We start from the raw sequence: 20,972 nt of genomic DNA, 5'->3' as shown, positions 1-20,972 counted from the left end.
AGAATTGGACTGTTATTAGAATATTCAAAATCCTTCCCCGCGCGTCCTGTTTCCCGCACATCGCAGCAGCGTGCAGCCGCTTGCACCTGCAGTCGCCGCCACCTTCACACCGAACACAGCTTGAACGCTCCGCGGCACGAACCCATTGGTCGTGTGAGAAAACCCGGCACGAAAAAAAGCCCAAGCCGCGCGCATCGAAAAGCTGCTCTGGCCCGTACTACCCCATAGTCCCCCCCCCCCTTCCGAACTAATTGACGCAGCTAAGCGCAAAAGCCATCACTCCTCATTGAACCACCTTAACCACCACCACCCAAACGTTCTCTCCAATGTGCCCCAAACTGCTGTGCTCCTTGCAGCAAAGCGAAGCAGGCCGCGCTGTGGTCAGCCCCAACTTGCACCCCTCCATTTCCTCATCCCTTCCCCAAGTTCCTGTCATCCCTTCCACCGCGGAGCGGACGCGGCTGCAGTCGGGTACCCGAGCTGCCCGATGGGCAAGACGCACCGGACGGACGCAAAAGGTGGCGACGCAAACGACGAACCGCTCCGATTTGCGATCGCGAAGAGAGGCCTAGCCGCGCTCGCGGTCGGCGACGCGTGGCCGTATAAAAGCAATATGGAGCCGTTTTCAGTCAATTAGTTTGTTTCGAAAACTGCCAACAGCAGCAGCAGCAGCAGCAGCCCGCGCCACCGCTTGGTGTGAGAGAGAGCTGGTGTCCTTTTTGTGCGTGTGTGAGATTGTGTGTGTGTGTGTGTGCGCAGCACGAACAGCCTTCCCCGCTCGTCTAAACAGTCTGCCGAGGTGTCGACAATACTACAGAGCCAAGACAAACTTCACCTCCCTCGTGTCCCAATAGACGCATCGCAAAATCGATTCGCAAAACGTTATTCGCGTGATTGGGTCCTCTCGACTGTTTCGACGTGTGCAGAGAGTAGTGTTCGACGCGTGCACAGGTGCATCCAGCCCAAAACGCCATCTCACCCGTTTGCCAGAAAACGTTCCAGCAAGGAGAAACGTTCCCTGAAGCAGCGAATGTTTGCCCAGCAGCCTCTGACAGTGGAGAATTTGGTGAAAAAGTGACTCAGTGGTCAGTTTTCTGACAAAATTTCTACAACGAACTCATTGCCAAAAAAAAAAAACAATAAACTCGAAACAATTGCGCTGCCTGCTAGTGATTGCTGTTTGCAAGTGTCCTGACAACGCTAATCCTGAAACGTCTCGCAAGTGCCAAACGTGTTGTGTCCTACGAAGGTGCAAAACGAAACTGTGAACGCTGGTAGCGAGAAGCCAACGAGATCAACGAGATCTGATCATGTAAGCTCAGCTTTCTTGGTTCTTAAGCGTACTATAAGTGTATTGTATTTATTTTGATATAGTTAAACATTATGTGGTTAATCTGCTGGTACCGGGTTAGTTCTCCATCTAGTACAACCGTGTTCAATCAAACATTTTCCTATTGGATTAGTGAGTCACGACTAATTCGTATACACTAGACTACTGCAAACTGTGTCTAATGTTTTTGTGTTAAGATAATCTTGAAGTGAAATTTCTAATTTTATTTCTTGTTTAAATGTTTAAAAGCGTTATTCTCATAACGAGCTGTTCCAATCAGTCGAATCCAATTCGAAAGTCTGTTAACCGATTGTTTCAAGCTTTCTTATGTGTTTGAACGCCATTTGATAGTCTGGCACAAGAGCATGTATGCCAACTTTTGTTTTGTGTTTGTTTTATTCGCACAATAATTTTAAATATTTAGATCATAAACAATTTTTTAGAGTTGATGCCATTGTCGATCATTGTTAGCGAAACGCCATTAGCTAATGCTTAAAATACAGTTTAATGATCACAGCACTCCTATAACAGGGGTAGGATCTTAAGCAAACAGTGGTAAACGATAATATTTTTCATTTAGTAATTTGCTTTAATGTGTGAACTATCTCTACACTTCAAGCAGGAGGTTAAATCTGAATTCAAACTTTAAAAATACGTTTTTATTATTTATAACCCTCGGTTCGATGTCTTTGAACCAATTTTTTGGAATGGTTTAATGATACTTTTGTATTGATTTGGTTTGAACATGTACATTTACCACCCAGACATTGATATCCAGCATCCCAAAGCATCGCGCAGAGTATCATTTTCTATAAGAATAACACAGCTTAAATCGAAAGAAACAAATTTGCAGTGCATTTAAAAGCTATGGTCACCCTTTAACATAGTTTTCATGCACCACCATGAATCTCGCATGCCCTGCCGATCATTCAACAGCAGATAAGATCAAACAAAAGTTCAACTGGTTAATCCGCTTTATTTTCCACCGATCTCGGCTGTGTCCGCTCTCAGGCCGCGAATCAAACTGAGCAGCTGTACCGGGGACCGCAAAGAGGGGGAAGGGAAAAAAGCTTGATGGCAGGAATGTGTGGAAAGCTTTTTGCGTAAACAGGCCCCCGCCTTCGCCCCTCCCTCAAGTGCACAATCCGCAGAGCGCTCGATCGTCGACAGCATCACTCGATGCAGCGCTCGTATTTGAATTTCAAAGCATGTTTTTAATTGTTTAATTATCGATTGCCTACCGAACAACACAACTGCATCACCACTCTACCTCTCCCAATCCGCTCCCAAGTGCGTACAGCGCGATGCTCGTGACCGTTACGCCACAACAGCCCGCACGCGCCACGCGTTCGATGCCAGCCAGCAGCGCGTACACCCATGCCGTGCGTGCGCAACACGCTTGCGCACGCGCGCGTCCGGCCCGATGTGCACGAATCTCGCGTGCCAAACGGAACCCGAACGAGCTTCCTTCCGAGTGTGCGGAACCAGCAAAACGGAATTTGGAGGCAAGCCATTTGCCAAACGGGTGCCGATGGAGGCGCCCTTTGCATGCAGCGAAGGGTAATCGTATGCAACAAATGCAATAAAACAACAACTTGTGAATGTTGCTGCTGCTACCGTGTTACGAGCGCGTGCCAGCAGCAGCAGCAGCAGTGCGTTATGCTCCGGTTTTTACCCTTTCGAGCACGGGCGGAATCCGCTGGAATGCCCGGTGCGAAGGTGGAAGTTGTACAGGGGAAGGTTAAACGTTTGTTGTACGTTGTACAGAGCAACTATACAAGGTGCCATAAAAAAGAGAGAACAACAGCAATCAAAAGCATCGCCCGATGAGCGTTAAAACGCGCGTCGAAAGATCCTTGCTTGCTGGGGGGGAACTTGCTGCGGCTTGCCTATTATTCCAGTACCTCCGCGTCCAGGGCCTCGGATAGCCCTGAGGCTGACGCAATAATCGTATCCTATTGCAGCTGGCCGGCTGTGCACGGTGGAGAGGGTTTGATTCGGTTCGGAAGCGGGCCGAGAACGACCAGCCGGTCCGGCCATGCCCATTTATGTTCCCGGGCGAAGATGCGATGTATTATGTTCGCAGCGCTGCTACCACCCGCCGGGGAAGGGGTCATCGACGTGCAGTCACGCACCGCAGTGCTTACAGTACGCAGTTACCCACCGGTTTTTCGTTCGCCCTCCCCAAGAAACGGCTCTGACGTTGCGCTATAAATTCTACCATTATTCGCCACATTTATGCGCGAGCAGCAAGAAGCTATGCGGGATGGGAAGGGTGGGCAACGCGTAATGAATTGTGTCTTCTATCGAAAGATTTGCATCGCGAGGAGCTGATACTGCGATACCGGGGGTTGGAAGGTTAGGGGAGACCCCTGGTGCGCGCAATCTTTGCCTCCATTATTTCACGATCGTGGCGCGATTCGCGTTCGCGCACTTCCGCAGACCGAGAGACACCTTATCCGATGACGGGCGGTCGAGTTTGATTGGCAAGAGATGGGCGGTGGAAGGGGGGTGGGGGGGTGGGCGGGAGGTCAAATGGGGTGTACCGATCGGCTAATTGAATAGAGGGGTTCCCCAGGCTTGCCCTCGGATGCAACACCAGCGATGGTCCCCTCTACCGCCCGATGATCGCGTAGATCGTCAACGATTAGAAGGCGACGTTATGTGCTTAGCTACTGTACTTTGCGTCTAATAGCATGATCATTGCCGCCACCACGACCACCACCACTGACAGCGCTGATCGTACTTCCCTGAGAACGCGGGATGCACGCGAATCGCGATGGCGAAATGCGCCATCCAGCCGGCTGCCACACAAGCGCTTTCACTTGCGCTTAGAACTTCAACGGGTGTGGATCTTTATCATTGTTGCCCTACGGTCGGTCGCAATCGAGCTGTGTGTGTGTGTGTGTGTGTGTGTGTGATCGGTCCACTTTTGCGCCACTTCGGAGCTGATTAGTGCGCTACGAATCACCGCCAAGTGCACTTCGCAACAAAACAGTGTGGATAGCATTTTCAGCCTATTTCCAGTCCCTTGCGATCAGGTGAGTAGTGCGGCGTTGAAACATTGTGCAAATGGCGCTCTCCCGATCAGTGTGACACTTCACGGGAAGACATCTTCTTCTGCGCTCACTTGCTTGCTGCTCATATCTCGTACTGCCTGCAGTGACTAGATACATTCAGCTCGTGCTGGAGTGGCCCTGTGTCTCGCAGGTTGCCCCATTGCAGCCGCCAACTTGGCGCAAACAAAAGTGGCCACAGCCAAGTCAAGAGAGATCGTCACAGAAATACATACAACAGCAAAACAACGACAACAACAAAACAAGCGACCATACATACAACGCCATAGAACGGTGCGGCAACATTGCTCGAGTAAGTGCTCTTGACCGTGCGGCATCAATTTCACTTTATTCCAATCAAACGTATTCCGTCGATCGGTGGCGGGCCACGTCCAGTGCGCACGTTGGATGCTTTCGGTACGGGACTGGCCAGCGAAGTTTAGTGCGGCACCAAACACAAAGCCAAACCACCAAAGACCAAAACCAACCCCGGAGAGAGGCCAGACTTCAGAAATCCTGAGGATCGTAAAGAAGCGGGCGAAGTGCAACGAACGAAAGCGCCCATCGGGGAGTCCCCCCTAACGCGGTGCACATTGCGCACTATCGATCGGTCAATAATTCTATCCAATCTGCTTTATTGCTAAAGTATTAAAGCTGCTGAAATGTTCTCTCTCTCGCTCTTGTGGACTAGCGCTGGCCCTGAACCCTACCATCTCCTTGTCCCTTTTTCTTTCCTTCCCTTTGCGCCCCTTGCGCTGCTCACTAATGCCACCACGATCGACTGCACTGTGATTAATGTGCGAGCTTGAGCGGTCTTGTGCAAGACTTGCAATTTGTGCAGCGTCGGGTTTTTTTTTCGCAAATCACAGCCCACGCAGGCCAGAAAAACAGGAACGGATGTCACGCGCAAGTGCGAAAAAAATGTGTAATTAAAAGCTAATTGAGCGCTTCCCGATATACGGCAAACTGGTGTAACTGGGTGTTGCACAGACCCACAACGCGGAGGTAAAGTCAAGTATGCGGATAAAGCGACTGCGGAGGGATGAATATTTAACGCCGCGCTCATGGGAGTTCGTTCAGCGCCCGGGTCGCTGGTTCATCAAAATGGCGAATGGCTGCGGTGTATCGAAAACAAGTCTGTCAATAATTTCTACCAAAATTGACACGCAACTCAGGCCCCGGCTAGCCGGCCGCTCACCGCATTTACACATTTATTAGCAAAGCTAGACAAAGAACGTTCTACGCTCCAGCAGTAGCAGCAGCGCGTCCGAACGCTTCCGCCCAAAAACGGCTAGTTACAAAGATTCGTTAGAACAATCACCTCTAGCACACCAAGAAACCAACTACTCCACCCGACAACACACAGGCCCGCACGGTGGTGGCAGTGAAGGGGAACGTTCTGCCAACGGTCAGCGATGCCACTTGTGTGACGGCTGCCAAAGAGACACACTTCACAGTGCGACAGTGATTCAGCGCTACATTCCGCGGATAGTTTAAGGCACTACCGCTTCCGCCATAACCTAAAACCAAACACTCGCACCGAGCAGGATGCTCAAAAAGTCGAAGCACGGTTCTGCACGGGGAGATCCGACGATAAACAGGCTGTGCCCCTTTTTGCACCCATCGGTACCGGTGTTCAACCGTGATGTGTACACAAACTCTCCGCCACACTAGGGCGCACTTGGGGCACAAGGGGGCTGTACAAACGTACGTGGCGAGCAATCAAAAGCAAAACAGGCCAGAGGTATGCACGCACGCAACACCCTTTGTACACCCTTTTGTTGACAAATCAAGGCTGCTGCAAAATAGATTCCTGCTGATCGGGTACTTCAGATCTGTCCATCATGCCAACACGGCGGCGGCTCGTAGCGCGCGACCTTGCCTCCGGCCCTTCCAAATAAGCAACACATTCCAGCGCCAAATACACCTCTCGATAACGGCTGTTGGAGCAAAAGGCACCGTTCGGGAGCTCCCTGGCACACGCACAACAACATTGCGCGATCCCGCAGACCCCAGGGTGAATCAGAGCGAATGGAACGATCGTGTGTCGGAGTTCTCTCTCTCCTCAGCGGAGAGCATTTGTCACGGTTTGTTTGATGTGTCACGCGTGCGGTGTGAGAAACGTTATTACCATTTGTAACATATTCATCCGGATAAGTCACAGCACACTCGGTAGGAGAGTACAACAGATGCGGGGAATATCCCACCGGGCACCATTTTTAAACGGCGCGGAAATACCGGCACAAACGGTGAAGGAGAAAAAATCACCCAACGTCCCGGCAATTGGTTGGAACCGAAACCGTTTCCGCTGTTGTTCCCGGGGAACGAGAATGCAAAACCGACTGCCTCTGGTGCTGTTTGCTGTTCTCTCTCTCTCTCTCTCGCAGCAAAAGGAAGAGTGTCAAACCGACGGACGACGCCCGTTCGCGTCTTATGCAAATAGCAGAACTTGCAGCAGAACTTGCCGCGATCGGTAATTCCCCACCGGAGCTGTCGGGGCAATGTGACTAATGTTTCTATTGATCTGATCAGTGTTGTGTGTGTGTGAGTGTGTTACGTATGCAGGGCACGTTTTCGCGAGCGTTTCAAGTGCAAAGGCACGCCCGCCGCGGGAACTTCCACCAGCCACCGCAAATGCACCACGTGCTTTCGCCAGAGAATGCACCGCAAAACCTTCCCATGCACTGCGCCTCGCATGCGGCGGGCTCAAAGTTCATGACTTGTCAGCCGCCCCAAACGGTAGTTTGATTAATTGAATATTTGTTTTGCCCACCCCCCCCCCCCCCTTGCCCATTGCACCTGTGTGTTTGCTGTAAACCAGCAGCTACAACACACACCCACCGGTAGAATAATCGCATTGCAGCTAGTTGTGCGAGCCGTGCGAAGTGTTGGCTAGTTTGCTCCAGCTTCCTCCACCGTTTCCCACAGCGCAGTCGGTGCCGATGACGAATGTTGCATAATGTGCATCAAGCTTTCAATTAATTTATGCCTAAACGATAGCTGCCCAGCTGGTTGCTGTTGCACACACACACAAACAGAGGGCTGCTAAGCTGCAACCATATGCGATGCGTTCCGACAGGCAATTAGCCATTGTTTCGGGGGCGGTGGCCGCCAGCTTCCGCGTAGGGGCGGGCAGGAGACCACATTTCCCAGGCACCCAGCATCCCGCTGGCGATCTGTACGTGTTAATAGTAGTGCAGCAGTTTGAGTGGCACAAAAAGAAGCAAAAAAAAGAGAAAAACAAGCAAGAGCCCATTAATAGAGTATTGCCCTGCTCCACTAAGAATGCAAGCGTTTAGGCGAGGTGGGTTAAGGGTAAAAAGGCAAACAAATTAGATGAAGATGTTGGCGGTAATTGTTTCCGACTGGTTCGCATTTGTGCGTCGAGCGGTGCCGCTCATCACCTCCACGGCAATTAAATCATTAGACGATTGTTAGAAGTAAAGCCCACCCAACCCAGTACCAGCTAATTGGCATGGTAGTAGCGGGTGATGTTTCCACTCGTCAAACACCGGCACACTGCCTTCGCCTTCCCGATGAAGGGGAGCGAGTGCCGTGCGTCTCCATCGGGTGTGAAACAAATACGAGCGATGTTTGATTTGACGGACTAGCTTGGAAGAATCAATCAATCACCTTGCCTGACCGCCCTTTGCACATTCCGCGCGCGCAGGTTGAATGACCGTTCAGTGTGGGGATCCTAGTTGTGCTGTCAATTGGAGCACCCAAAACCACTTTCCTGCGCCAGTGAATGTCAAGGCCTTGCACACTGTCCTTCGGGATGGTTGTTTTGCTCTCCTTTTTTTGAAAGTTGATATCCTCTCTTCTCGCTGGAATGTATCAGATTTCGGACGACCAGCACCGGCCCAAAAGCCCCGCGTAGGAACCAAGGACATCCAGCCGTACCGGAAAGGGTTTCGTGACAGCTTGTCCCACCCCGGACCGGGTTCGAATAGAGAAACGAGCACGAACTCAAATTTTGCCAACCTTAACCCGTCCTGCTGATTAACTTCTTGTTGCACACATCACACTGGCGGGGCACGCTAGATGCGTGCGGATTAGTCTTCCTTCCCTTCACGCCACCAAACACGCACCGGGTGCCACGCTCGATTGCGCACGCGTATCCGGACCGGATCGGATCAAGGACTGTGCGTTAGGCACGCGCCCCGTTGCAAACACGGGCGGTGTGGGGAGCAACCTTCCTCTGCATACCACACATTGCGTGCTGCAAAAAAAAACGTTAAAGAATAAATATTGCCATCGCAAGAGCGACGAAAGACAAAAAAAAAAACAAAAAACAAATTATTTCGCACGCCCTCCATCATGATGCGGAGGGAGGCTAGGCGCAATAAATAATTCAGCAAGCATGGCGACCATAATTGATTTATTTCTATTGCGTCGGACAGGCAGCTGGCAGCTGCTAGCCGGTCCGGGCAAAACCGCATTCGCATCGTAGCTGGCGGTTGGCCCGCTTTTGCTCTCAAGATCAATATCGGGCCAGTTAGGACTTTATTGACTGCGGGTGTCGAAATCGCATTAGCAGTCGTTTAATCATTCTTTTTTTTTATGATCAACCCTGCACCGTGCAGCATTGACCCAAACCGGTTCGTTCTGAGCGGAGTGCATCCCAGCGTGGTGCAGCATGCTACCACTCTTCCACCAGCAGTAATTTGCTTTCTGGACGGATTTCGCAATATTTTAACATCACACTATTACGATGGCAGCTGCGTTATTCGTAGTAAAATATGGAATTAATCTGGCCGACAAGCCAAAAGGCCAAATGCAACCGGCAAACGAGCCACCGACACCAAATTGCGGTAGCATCGCGGCACCATTTACCTTTGCTTTTCCTGCGCCAAACATGCAAACGCGTAATAAAACCGTCAAAAACTGGCACGCGTTCGCCCGCGCGCAACGGCAACAAATCACTACCGGCAAATCACGTCCGTGACACATATGAGCAAGTGTTTCAATCGCAATTTTTCAATAAACCAATTGGCACCAATTTCCAAATCCGATTCCGGTGTCCCCGGGTGCAGGGGAGAGGGAGAACATTTGGTGCCACACGCGGTTAATTGAATTACCCACCAAACGCGGACAAACGAGCCGCCGCAGCTCGTTTCATCTAGAACAAACCGAGTGGTGACGGTTCCGCGTATAAGAGCTTCACACGATGGCAGCGCTGGAGTAGAAATCCAGTGTTAAAAGGTTAAACCTTGCCAATGGCCTCAGCCGCCACGTTTTGGGGTTCGTCGTTTGCTGGCGGAGATTTTTGGCATAATTCCTCGCCGTACCCCGATTTCAGCCGTACGAGGGTCAATTGACGTGCGATGGAACACAAAACCCCAGGCCTGGTTACCCATGGGGTAACCCCTCATCCACCTCTATTCCTCTTAGCGCCTTGTTTGTGGGCATGATTACGGCTCAAGTGAGGCGAGAACGCAAACAAATGTTAATTAAAATTTCCTGCCACCAATTCTGCCCCCCCCCCCTGGCTGCCCGCATTTGGGGTGAAGCAGCATCCTCATCTTGCCTCACTAAACCCCACTCACTCTCTGGTTATGTGATTTGTGATTATTAACCAGGATAGTTTCGGAAAATTGCAAACGTTGCTCATTTTTCGCCCTGTTGCACGACCCCACGGTCATTGGAATGCGCAACGCGCGTCGCTCGTTGCGCAATAGCAATTTAGTAAAATTGGAAGATGGTTTAATTAGATCATACACAATTGCCGTGCACCGAAAGCAAACACAAAGACACACACACACAAAGGGGGTGAAACGGTGGCTGCTTTAGAATGGTAATTGAGTTGGAAACAATTTTATTTCATTGGATGCGTCCGCAACGCACGCGGTAGAACGATCGGCATCGTACGGGGTGGCGTATGAACGAAAGGTTTACAAATAACTGCTCAATTAGTTTGCAGATTATATTTTTGGTTTCTATTGTACCAAATTAGCTCGACCAACAACGTACCCAGCATTGCTGCGGACTCAACAAGCGGAAGCGTGACCTGCTTGGCGTCCTGATACATTTAAGGAAACGCAGTCCGCCGGCATTACTTGTTAGAAATGATCGCTTGAACGTCATGAGCATGTTTATCCACCGGTTTGATTTCAAGATCAGATAAACATTTCATAGTTCGAGTTGTTGTTGGAGTTGTGGTACCTTTATTCAAGGATGCTCGACAAAACCGCACTTGTGAAGTCGTATTTTAATATTCGCTCCAATTGACATCCGTGTCCACATTAACGTGTCAAATTGAGCTGATGCCTCGCCAAGGACAGTACCTTCCCCCCAGTGCAGGTGGAATGCGGAGGCACAATGAACTCGCGCGTGTAAAAATCTGTTCCCGGTTCCTCTCTCTCTCTCTCTCAAGACACTTTCATGTGTCGCAGGGACTACAAATAGTCACACGTCTACAAAACCTTGAACGGGGATCACTGAGCAGAACGGGATGCACCCTGCGCCGGGAACGGGCCCACGTCTTAAAATAAGCATTCCGCATGCCCCGCCGTTCCGGAAATATCACACCGTCCAGCTTTCACAACGGTGAGAACCGCTCTTTCCGACCCGATGCGACGCCAAGGACGGCAGCGTGCGCGCTGATTCAAAAATAGCTTCCAACAGTACGGCGATCGGCGATTGCGTGATACTGGATATGGAAGGAAGCGCATGCGGAAGATGTCCTTCGTGCCTTCTGCCATGAAACGCTGGTGCGCAGGATGCCGTTTCGAAACCGTTCACCACCAAGCTGGGGGAACCAAGTGCTGGGGAAGCTTTCGGTGGCTCTCATCCCCAATCCCTTATCCGCGGAGCCTACCGCACACGACCGATCGTGTAAGATCATCGTGTAAGTTGATGAATGTCTGTAACGCTCAGTAATCAACACTACTGTTACTGTTACTACTACTGTCGGAGGAGAACACTGCTCACCACTTTAGGATAATGAACGTGCTTCAACCTACATACCCCGGAAGTGGATTTTGTCCATGGCCCAAGCGGAGGTTAACAGTCCATTTGTTCATCTGCTGCAATCGTGCAAATGACACTTGTGCCGTGATTTTGCCGAGCAGCATTTGTGTACACTTATTGTCAAATGTCTTCAAGGCTGGCAAAGGAGAACGGAACCCCGCTTGGCAATCCGCGCAAGTTGCCGTTCGAATAAGATTGGGAATCCCCTCGCGATCCCCGGATTGTGCACAGCCAAGATCCAAGGGCAGACGACCGGACCGGACAATATGATGCCAACACAGGATGCCACAGATTCTTGAACACGCATACCGATCGATTGTATTAGCGGGTCGTGCTGCCTGCTTCCTAGATTTATGTACGGCTGCCCTTGTTCCGCTAATGGATTGGCGGGGAAAAGTGAACAACAAAAAAGGGTAGTGTCGTACATTGTCCTACCTACCAGCGGCATAATCACACTTCCTCCCCTACCTCGATCGTGGGCAGAGCGGCAGAGGGAAAGGCAGTGTTATTGCTTTCCCTTTTTCTGGCCTTTTTTTTTCGGAGCGCCACCGAATCGCGAGCACGCGATGATCGGCCCAAAACCTGTGGCGTGGCCTTCGCGTCCTTGAATCGTGTGACGGATCGTCACTTTCAAGTTCGCGCACGCAACTCCCGCCCCCAGACGTTTGCCTCTGTCCTAGCCAGCAGTCCCCGGTGGCGGAGATGGAAGTGAAAACGAAATGGAGCAATGCCACGATCGCGCACGCTCCACACACTAACTGGCCAAATAAATTAATTAATGAACAAAAAAAGGCTGCCGTACGCACTCAGCAAAGCCACCACCTCCCGACCCCTCATGCTAGCGTCGGGCTGGGTAGGGCTGGAAAGCAACAGGTCGAACAGCGGGCAGTAGCAACAAAAAAACACGAAGAACTAGTGTAAAACATAAAGGCGCATTGGGGAGGGAATCACAATAAAAACGAGGTGACCAAAGACTGACAGAAGCAGCGAACAAGAAGCGAAACAAAAACTCTCTCACACACACACACACGGCATCATCCAAACCTGACTTAAATCCCATGCTCTTGGCGTTTGCCTTGACGGAGAGGGAGAGGGGGACAGGGCCGGCTCAACATCAAAACCGAGAAGCCGGTGCCCGACGGTGATCGGCAAGGCGCGTGCCAACCGCGACCGGGTAAAACGAATTGAAGAAGTACAAACACAAGAAGTAAAAAAATAAACGGATTTACGTTATTGCAAAGAGCGGACACGCCGGTTGCGCCCACCCTCCCCGGACCGGACGTTGTGAGCAGGTGAGGGCACCCGCTGAAACGGAAGGACGAATGTGCGGCATGTGAACCAGTTAGCAGTTGGCACGCGCGACGAATAACATTATCGATTTAATTAAGCGATCGCAATGGCGAACGCGCTGCCACTCTCTGGTAAAGGGGTTATGATGCTGTGGGGGCGGGCGTTGTTAATGCGAAATAAATGACCCTTGGGAACGCGATATCGAGCGAGAGAGGGAAGGCGGGAGCGCTGATCAGGCAGGAGCGCGTTGTAGGAGGAAACACTTGGTGTGACACATTGCATTAATTCGCCACCGATCAAAGCCGATGAGATGACGTGGTGCGTGGTGTCGATTAACACCGTTTTATATTGTAAGGTCGCTGTGAAGCATAAATCTCTTTTTTTCTATTACATTTCACACCAGTGTTATGCTTCTTCTGAGACGTAGTTATGTCACCCTCAATTCTGAGTTACGGCCTTGTCCCTCATTCTCATTGTGCGTTTTTCTTGTTTATTGTTTCATTCCAGCGCCCGGAAGCAGAAGAAAGCGTGGCAGTGCCTGTGTAACGACCTACTAGCGATCACCTTACCGACACCATGGGTACCCTGCCGCAGCTGGCCGTCGTCAAGGGAAAGCTGTGTCCGCTGCAGCCGACCTTACTGCACCGTACCTTCGAATCGAACGTTGACAAATTCTGCGGCACCGACACGGCTCTCATCTACAACGGTAGGTTTGGTCGTCTGGCGGCCACGAGCCTCCATTTGTACCGCACCGAAACCGAAACCCCGATCGATGTCACCGTGCTTGGGTGCTTTTTTGGTCACGCCGCGCTTTCCGCACGATACTTCAACCCCGACTGTCGATGGTTGATCTGCCGAGCGTGAAGGATTGGTTTCGGCTGTGGTACAGCGCGCTGCTGCGGGGATCCGTTTTTAATTAATTTAAGCTTACCCACATTCCGATGCACAGCCAGTGTTGCTGTCGTAGCAAGGCGCCGAAGGTTGATCAAATGTCTGCGTACCCGCAAAGGCACCCGGGTCTGTATGATTGATGAAGGTGTGAAGGCGTTTTCCATGCTGCGATCTTAATCGAAACAATATCGCATTAATGTTGTGACCATCGTTTCTAATGCCACTTGTTCTATGAGCGGAAAGTGGGAGTGTGAGTCCAAGGAAATGGAAGCTTTTGAAACCGATGGGCCATGTTTTTAACCGGAACGTCTTCGACTGACCATACGATTATCGTTTTGTTAGCTGTGGCGAACGTTTCAGTCTAGAATAATGCTACTGTGTCACATGCTTGGAAGGTTTGAATAAAAAGAGAGCTTTTCAGACTTGGACTAGGCCTGGTGTCGCGGCACAGTCACACAACTAAGAAACATGCACATCACAGCCACAAGCTCCACCATGGACCAAGAACCGACCCGGGATGTGCCGAGACTTATCTATCCTTAGTTGAAGTTGACAGGCATAGGCCGACTACGATTGTACGGAGCCAAGTAAAAAGAATTGGACTTAGTATGGGAAGAATGACAAGAAATGCATTTAGAATGAGAAATCGATTGGGTTGAACAGAATTATGAAGTTGTACACACATGCAAGTTACATTTCCTCACATTTAAAAGTTATAGACATAGACAACAACACACTTGTGGAAAGGTCCTTTTCTCAGGTCCTTTTTAAATCTCTTCTTTTACTCAGTCTGGAGTGAGCGATACTACGAAAGACACCTCTTTAATAATATGATCTTCCTAGGACATTTCGATCGAGCGGACCGGCAAGGACACTGGATAAGAACTCCATATATTAACCAACCAACACTTACTTTACTTCCTCCTTTAATAACTACGGCAAACTGTTTTGCTTTTATGAGGATCTCACCAAACACGAATTTCGAAACCAACGTTCCTGAGATGTAAGAAGGTTGATAAGACACTCATCCGATGTTGATAAAATGATCTGATTCAACCTAGAGACTCCAAAAGTTGTGAGCTGGTGGTAGATCAAGATGATTTCGCAATACCTTGTTGAAGAATCTTTTGAGCTTCAAATGGTTCCCGATTCACAGATGGCGCTTGCTCTTGATATGAAACATCAAAGGTAATTGTTGGTTGTTGGTGTTTGTACAGTTTTGAGTAAACTAACGATTAAGCCTACATTCGGTGGAGCCTTTCATCACCGCTGGTACTATAGCGAAACTGCTGCGTCATGGCGCTCTCGGTAAATCAAGCCAAGTGCCAACTTCTCCAATCCGGCCCAAAACCCGCCCTCCCATCAATCAATCGAGTGGATGCATACATTATACACACACACACACTTAATTGCCCTTCAGTCTAGGTCTCCCCAAATGTTCGCCCGAATCTAGTGCAGCAAGGTGGTGCCAAATGCATGCACTCCACACTCCCAGCACATGCTTGCTAGTATATGGTTCGGCGTGTGTTCCTTTCACTAGGTCTCATTAGCTGCCACAAGAAGCGGATGGCCATGCAGCAGCAGATCACTGCTTTCGTTTATGTTCGCGCGATAGTGAAAAAAAAACAGACCCACCAGACCGGACAGATTAAACGATTTTGCGTTGTAAAATCCGCGCCACGTTAAAACCACGTACCCCTGTGAGCACCATCAAACCGAAATATCATCTTGTTTTATATGGGGAGGGGGAAGGGAGGGCTCCAGCCGCTCCAAAAATGCGTGGACCCTGAATTCTAGTTCAAGGTCAAGAAAAGCGAACACCCCAATCTCCCACCGAAGCGCCACACCGCCGCGTGTTTTCACCGTCGCGTCGCATTCGCGTTGGCGCGCGCGCGCTTTGATGGGGCAGTTTCCTTCCCAGCCGCGCGCGCATTGACCGTGAGCGACCGAACCCCACCAGTGGGGTGTGCATGTGTGTGTGTGTATATGTTTGCTTTCGCTATTCGTTGGCCTTTTTCTTTTCGCGCACGCATCACGCTGCGCCGCGCATGGTGGCCACCACGTGAAACCACGTGAAGATCTCAAGACCGGACGGTCTTCTTGCCCAACCTGGTTTGTTCGACCCGTTCGATCGAGCACCTTTACCGTTTGAAAGGTTCGCAAACACACGCACACACACACACTCACATAAAAACATGCACAAACACCCCAACAAACCCCGCACAGCGGTCGCTGGGCAGGTGCAATTTTGAAGGGTTGGTCGACCCGCCGTCTAATTCCAGGGCCATGGCACTTGGCGCTCAGCATTAGAAGCCACTCCCATCCCCCCCCCTCCACCCCTCTGTGCATCGCAGTAAACCGAATCGACCGAACTGGTGGTCTTGGGCACTTGCGCAACACAGACACCGCACACTTGCTTGCGGTACTTTTTGCGCGCCAATGTTTTGTGTTTTGCGCAATCCTGCAATACACACAGCCGAGAGCAGCGTCTTTAGCTTTCGGCCAGGTGGTGTGTGCAGTGAGTGGTGGCTGGGGCCAGCTGTACGGTTTGGCATTCGGGGGCCCCAGTCCAAAGTCGCAAACGTTGCTGTTGCCGCTGACGGCACGATATGAATTATCTACGCCAACGCTGAACGACGAGCCCTGTTGGAACGTGAATCGAATCGGTTGGCAGCGGGCGAGTCAAGCGAGTCCAACGACAAAGAGCACATTTCCGTTTCCGATCGGGGCCCGAGTGACGATTGGAAGTGCATCACCGGACCAAGTGGTGAAGCGTTGATGATCGGGCTGTAATGGGAAAAATGGTGGCCATTTGCACAACACCGTTCCGGCCACGGAAACAATGCCAGTAGCGGTGTGCATTGTTTCAACGCAATGTCGCGATCGAGCGATATGCACGGGGAGACACGGTGCTACCGTTTGTGTCGGGTGGTCTCTAAGTGCGGCCTTTAGCCTGATTTGCTTCGTCCCACTAACGCTTTGTCATGCTTTTCCACCCCAACAGACGAGGATGGACGCGGCGAGGTGCAGATCAACTACCATGCGCTCAACTCGACGGCCAACCGGCTGGCCACGGCCATGCTGCAGCGCATCAAGGAGCAGGCCCGGTCGCAGCCCAACACCGACGGCGACTACATCGTGGCGGTCTGTATGCATCCGACCGATCGGCTCGTGACGACGCTGCTGGCGATCTGGAAGGCGGGCGCGGCCTACCTGCCGATCGATCCGACCTTCCCGCCGAACCGCATCCAGCACATACTGGGCGAGGCGAAGCCGGCGCTGGTCGTGTACGATGCCGACTACGACAATGCGGCCATCTTTGGCAAGACGCCCGCGGTCAGCTATGCCGAGCTGCGCAAGCGGGCGAGCGACCTGAGCAACGCCAACATCCGGCCGGAAGCGATGCTCGGCAAGGGCGAAGCGCAGCTCGCCCTCGTACTGTACACGTCGGGCAGTACCGGTGTGCCGAAAGGTAGGTGGAAAGGTCATACCGGAAGGTCAAGGGAGCGAACTCTCTAAGGACATTTGCTCTTACGCCTTCTCTAGCTCTCTCTGTTTATATCTATCCTCTGTCTTTATCTCTAAATCTATTTATATCTCTCTACCCCACTCTTCCCTCTATTCTTTCTCAATTTATTTATTCGCTGCTCTACACCTCCCTATATCTCTTCTCTCTTCAATCCCTCTCTCTTTCTCTTTCTCATTCTCTTTCTCTTTCTCTCTCTCTCTCTTTACCTCTTTCTCTATCTGTCTCTCGTTCCTCTCTCACACTCGCTCTTCTCATTTTGAATTGATCTGTCTCTCTCTCTCTCTGTGTCTCTCACTTTCATTCTCTGTTCTCCCTCGTATCTCTTCTTTTTCTTCCTTTCTATTTTCCTTTTTTCTTCTCTTGCTCAAACTCTCCTACACCTCTCCTCCTACCTGTCTCTCTCGTTCCCTTTCTCTTTCTCTTTCTCTTTTTTTCTCTTTCTTTCTCTCTCTCTTTCTCTCTCTCTTTCTCTATTTCTTTGTTTCTATCTTTTCCTGTTTCTCTTTGTTTCTCTCTTTCTCTCTTTCTCTCTCTCTCTATCTCTCTCTTTCTTTCTTTCTCTCTCTATCTCTCTCTTTTTCTCTTTCTATATCTGTCTTTCTACCACTCTATTTCTCTCCACCACTTTCTCTTGATTTCCCCTACCTTCTTTCCCCTTCTCTCTCTCTCTTCCTCTCTCTCTCTCTCTCTGTCGCTCTCTCTTTCTCTCTCTCTCTCTGTCGCTCTCTTTCTCTCTCTCTCTTCTTTTTCTCTCCCACCTTTCTTGCCTACCTCTCTCTCTCTCTCTCTCACACACACACACACATACTCTCTCACACCTCTTTTCTTTCCAACCCTCGCACAGGTGTTCGGCTCAATCACGAAACCATCCTGAACCGCCTGCAATGGCAGTGGGGCCGCTTCCCGTACTCGGCCACCGAGCGGATCGGCGTGTTCAAGACCGCCCTCACGTTCGTCGACTCGGTGAGCGAAATTTGGGGCCCGCTGCTGAACGGCATGGCGATCGTGATCGTGCCGAAGCGCATCACCAACAATCCGGAAAAGCTCGTCGACCTGCTCGAGCGCTATCGCATCGAACGGTTGGTCCTGGTGCCGACGCTGCTCCGTTCGCTGCTGCTCTATCTGCCGCTCCAGCAGCAGCAGCAGCAGCAACACCAACAGCCACAGTCCGGTTCGACCAAGCTGCTGTACCACCTGCGCATCTGGGTGTGTTCCGGCGAACCGTTGCAGATTTCGCTGGCACGTGAGTTCTTCGACTACTTCCAGGAGGGTGTGCACCAGCTCTGTAACTTCTACGGCTCGACCGAGGTGATGGGCGACGTGACGTACTTCGTGTGCGAGTCGCGGAAGCAGCTGGAAGGTTACGAAAAGGTCCCGATCGGTTACCCGCTGGACAACACGACGATCTACATCATGAGCCCCGATCTGCGCCCGGTGCGGACGGAGGAGATCGGCGAGCTGTACGTGGCCGGGCTCAATCTGGCCGAGGGGTACGTGAACGGGCGCGACCCGGACCGGTTCATTGACAATCCGCTGGCTATCGATCCGTCGTTCGGCCGGTTGTACAAAACGGGCGACTATGCGTCGGTCAGCAAGGGCTGTGTGTACTATCAGGGGCGCATGGACTCGCAGATCAAGATCCGGGGACATCGGGTCGATCTGTCCGAGGTGGAAGCGAATTTGCTCGGGCTGGCCGGCGTCGACAAGGGCATTGTGTTGTGCTACCGGGCGGGTGAGATCGACCAGGCACTGCTGGGCTTTGTGACGCTGGAACAGGACGCTCCCTTCCAGACGGGCCTGCAGGTGGAGGCGGCCCTCGGCGACAAGCTGGCCCACTACATGATCCCGCAGGTGGTGCTGCTCGAAAGCATCCCGCTGCTCGTGAACGGCAAGATCGACCGTCAAACGCTGCTGAAGATGTACGAAAGCACCAACAACAACGGTACGTACAGGGAAGATGCTCGGTGCCGGATTTTGGGCATTTGCAATTAACATTTTGCTTCATTTACAGACGATACACAGATCGAGATCGAGTACGATTACAGTGACGTGCCGGCCGGTCGCCTGACCGTCGCGAAGGATCTGTTCGAAACGGTTGGCCAGGTGATTGGTCGCTCGACGCGGGCCAAGATTTGTCTCGCCAGCAACTTCTACGAGCTCGGTGGCAACTCGCTCAACTCCATCATCACAGTGACGCAGCTGTGCGGCAAGGGCTACCTGATCAGCATTACCACCTTTATTGGGGCGAAGAATTTGGGCGAAATTCTCGACAAAATCTGTGCCGACGAGCGGGAGCTAGCGAAGCACCAGCTCGAGTCTGCGAACGGCAATGCGGAGGAGGGCGAGTTCGATTACCGCATGCAGCTGACGGCGTACCCGCTGGCACTCGAGCACAAGAGCGACACGATCAAGTAAGTGACAGTTAAGGAAAGAGAGGCCAAGAAGGAGTACTTACGCTCCCGTTCCTCCCATTACGCAGCATCATCACGTCGAGCTTCTTCGAGAAGGCGGACCTGGAGCAGTGGCTCAAACCGCAGATCCACGAAACCGACTACCGGGACATCCTGGAGGACATCTGGACGGTGCTGATCGAGAAGGGCCTCAGCTTCATCGTAAAGGACGAGACGGGCCGCCCGGTAGGCGTTTCGCTCAACTTTGACGCGCACGACGAGCCGGAAGTGACCGTCACGAGCAAGCTGATCATTGTGTTTGAGTTTTTGGAATTCGTCGAAGGACCGATCCGGTAAGTGAACGGGGAGTGTTTGGTGGACACACCAGGGTGGAGTTGTTTTTTAACGTTTTTTCTCTCCGCATCCCCGCAGTGATAGCCAGCTGCCCACCGGCAAGAACCAGATACTGCACTCCTTCATGATGGGCACGTGTGCGGAGCTGTCCGCGCAGGAAAACATCGAGGCGATGCACTTCATGGAGAGCGAGGTGCTGAAGCTGGCCCGGCGGCGAAACTTTGCCGGCATCTTCACCACCAACACCAACCCGCTCACCCAGCAGCTCGGCTCGAACGTGTACCGCTACCAGACGATGCTCGACTATCAGGTCAACCAGTTCGTGTACAGTGCGGACGGCACGAGACCGTTCGCGGCCGCCCCGGACAGCCAGCGGGCCGTCGTGCACTGGAAGGACATTCGGTGTGCGTAATGCGTGTGGCCCCGTTCCCCCCCGGCGGCAGCGGCAGCTCCAGTTGCGTTGTACCTGCATGAGAAAGCATGCAAACACACGTATACCATATTTAAGTGCGTTTAATTAAGTTATTTAATTTATGAACACGGAACAACCCTCACCTGTTTTTTTGTCTTTAGCGCGTACACCATGGGACGGCATCCGGCGCGATGCAAGTATAGGTTTAGATGTAGTTGGTCACGGGTATACACAGAGACAGAGCCACACGTCTTTCTTCAGTATTTTTTCTTCCTATGTATCATTTGCTCACGACACAATCGTAACGAAACCCGCGCACCACAGCCTACCTTTCCACACATAAACACACGGTACAGGGGTGAACACGGCATCGTGATCAGGTAAACTTTAGGAGAAAAGCAGTATTTTAAACCACAGCGACACGTGCGAGAAGCTTTCAAACGTAGGACGATTGTGTTTATCAATCGAAGAATGTTTTTAGTGCGTGGAAGAACGTAACGCAGTGCAGGAGAGCAAATGTAAGCAAACAAACAAATGTGATTCAAAAGCTTCGCTTTAGGGGAGACCTTCCGGTTTATGCTTTTGGGACTGGCTCCAATGAAAGATGTGCATTGAAAAGAACCGAAACAAACATAAAAATGGCAGCGTAATGCTCAACACTGTAACGATGAAGCTATGTAGATGTTAAGGACGAAATAAAAACAAAATTCAAAAATGGTACCGAGTCGAGTTATTTACGGGATTAGAT

The 20,972-nt window shown here is 51.3% G+C and overlaps 1 protein-coding gene across 2 annotated transcripts; it reads left to right on the top strand.

Annotated features, from left to right (window-relative positions):
• Positions 1 to 648: 648 nt before the first annotated feature.
• Positions 649 to 20,944, top strand: LOC120897657 (mycosubtilin synthase subunit C). Of its 2 annotated transcripts, none has more exons than XM_040302679.1 (7): positions 649 to 1,312; positions 13,156 to 13,354; positions 16,544 to 17,011; positions 17,913 to 19,010; positions 19,080 to 19,479; positions 19,548 to 19,811; positions 19,891 to 20,944. In XM_040302679.1, exons 2-7 carry the CDS (start codon positions 13,225 to 13,227, stop codon positions 20,222 to 20,224), a joined length of 2,694 nt encoding a protein of 897 aa, XP_040158613.1. In that variant the 5' UTR covers positions 649 to 1,312; positions 13,156 to 13,224; the 3' UTR covers positions 20,225 to 20,944. The 2 variants fall into 2 exon arrangements, with proteins under 2 accessions (XP_040158613.1, XP_040158622.1); XM_040302688.1 differs by lacking the exon at positions 649 to 1,312 and adding an exon at positions 4,168 to 4,371.
• Positions 20,945 to 20,972: the final 28 nt, after the last annotated feature.

The sequence above is a fragment of the Anopheles arabiensis genome, chromosome 2 (genome assembly GCF_016920715.1).
Source record: "Anopheles arabiensis isolate DONGOLA chromosome 2, AaraD3, whole genome shotgun sequence".
NCBI lineage: Eukaryota > Metazoa > Arthropoda > Insecta > Diptera > Culicidae > Anopheles > Anopheles arabiensis.
The sequence above is the reverse complement of the archived record's forward strand: the minus strand, read 5'-3'. Positions and strand labels throughout refer to the sequence as shown.

Excerpts from the sequence above, each read along its gene's own strand:
- LOC120897657 (XM_040302679.1), top strand. The coding sequence starts at position 13,225 with ATGGGTACCCTGCCGCAGCTGGCCGTCGTCAAGGGAAAGCTGTGTCCG. Across the intron at positions 17,012-17,912 it reads CAGTACCGGTGTGCCGAAAG|GTGTTCGGCTCAATCACGAA; the intron begins GTAGGTGGAAAG and ends ACCCTCGCACAG. Across the intron at positions 19,011-19,079 it reads CGAAAGCACCAACAACAACG|ACGATACACAGATCGAGATC; the intron begins GTACGTACAGGG and ends CTTCATTTACAG.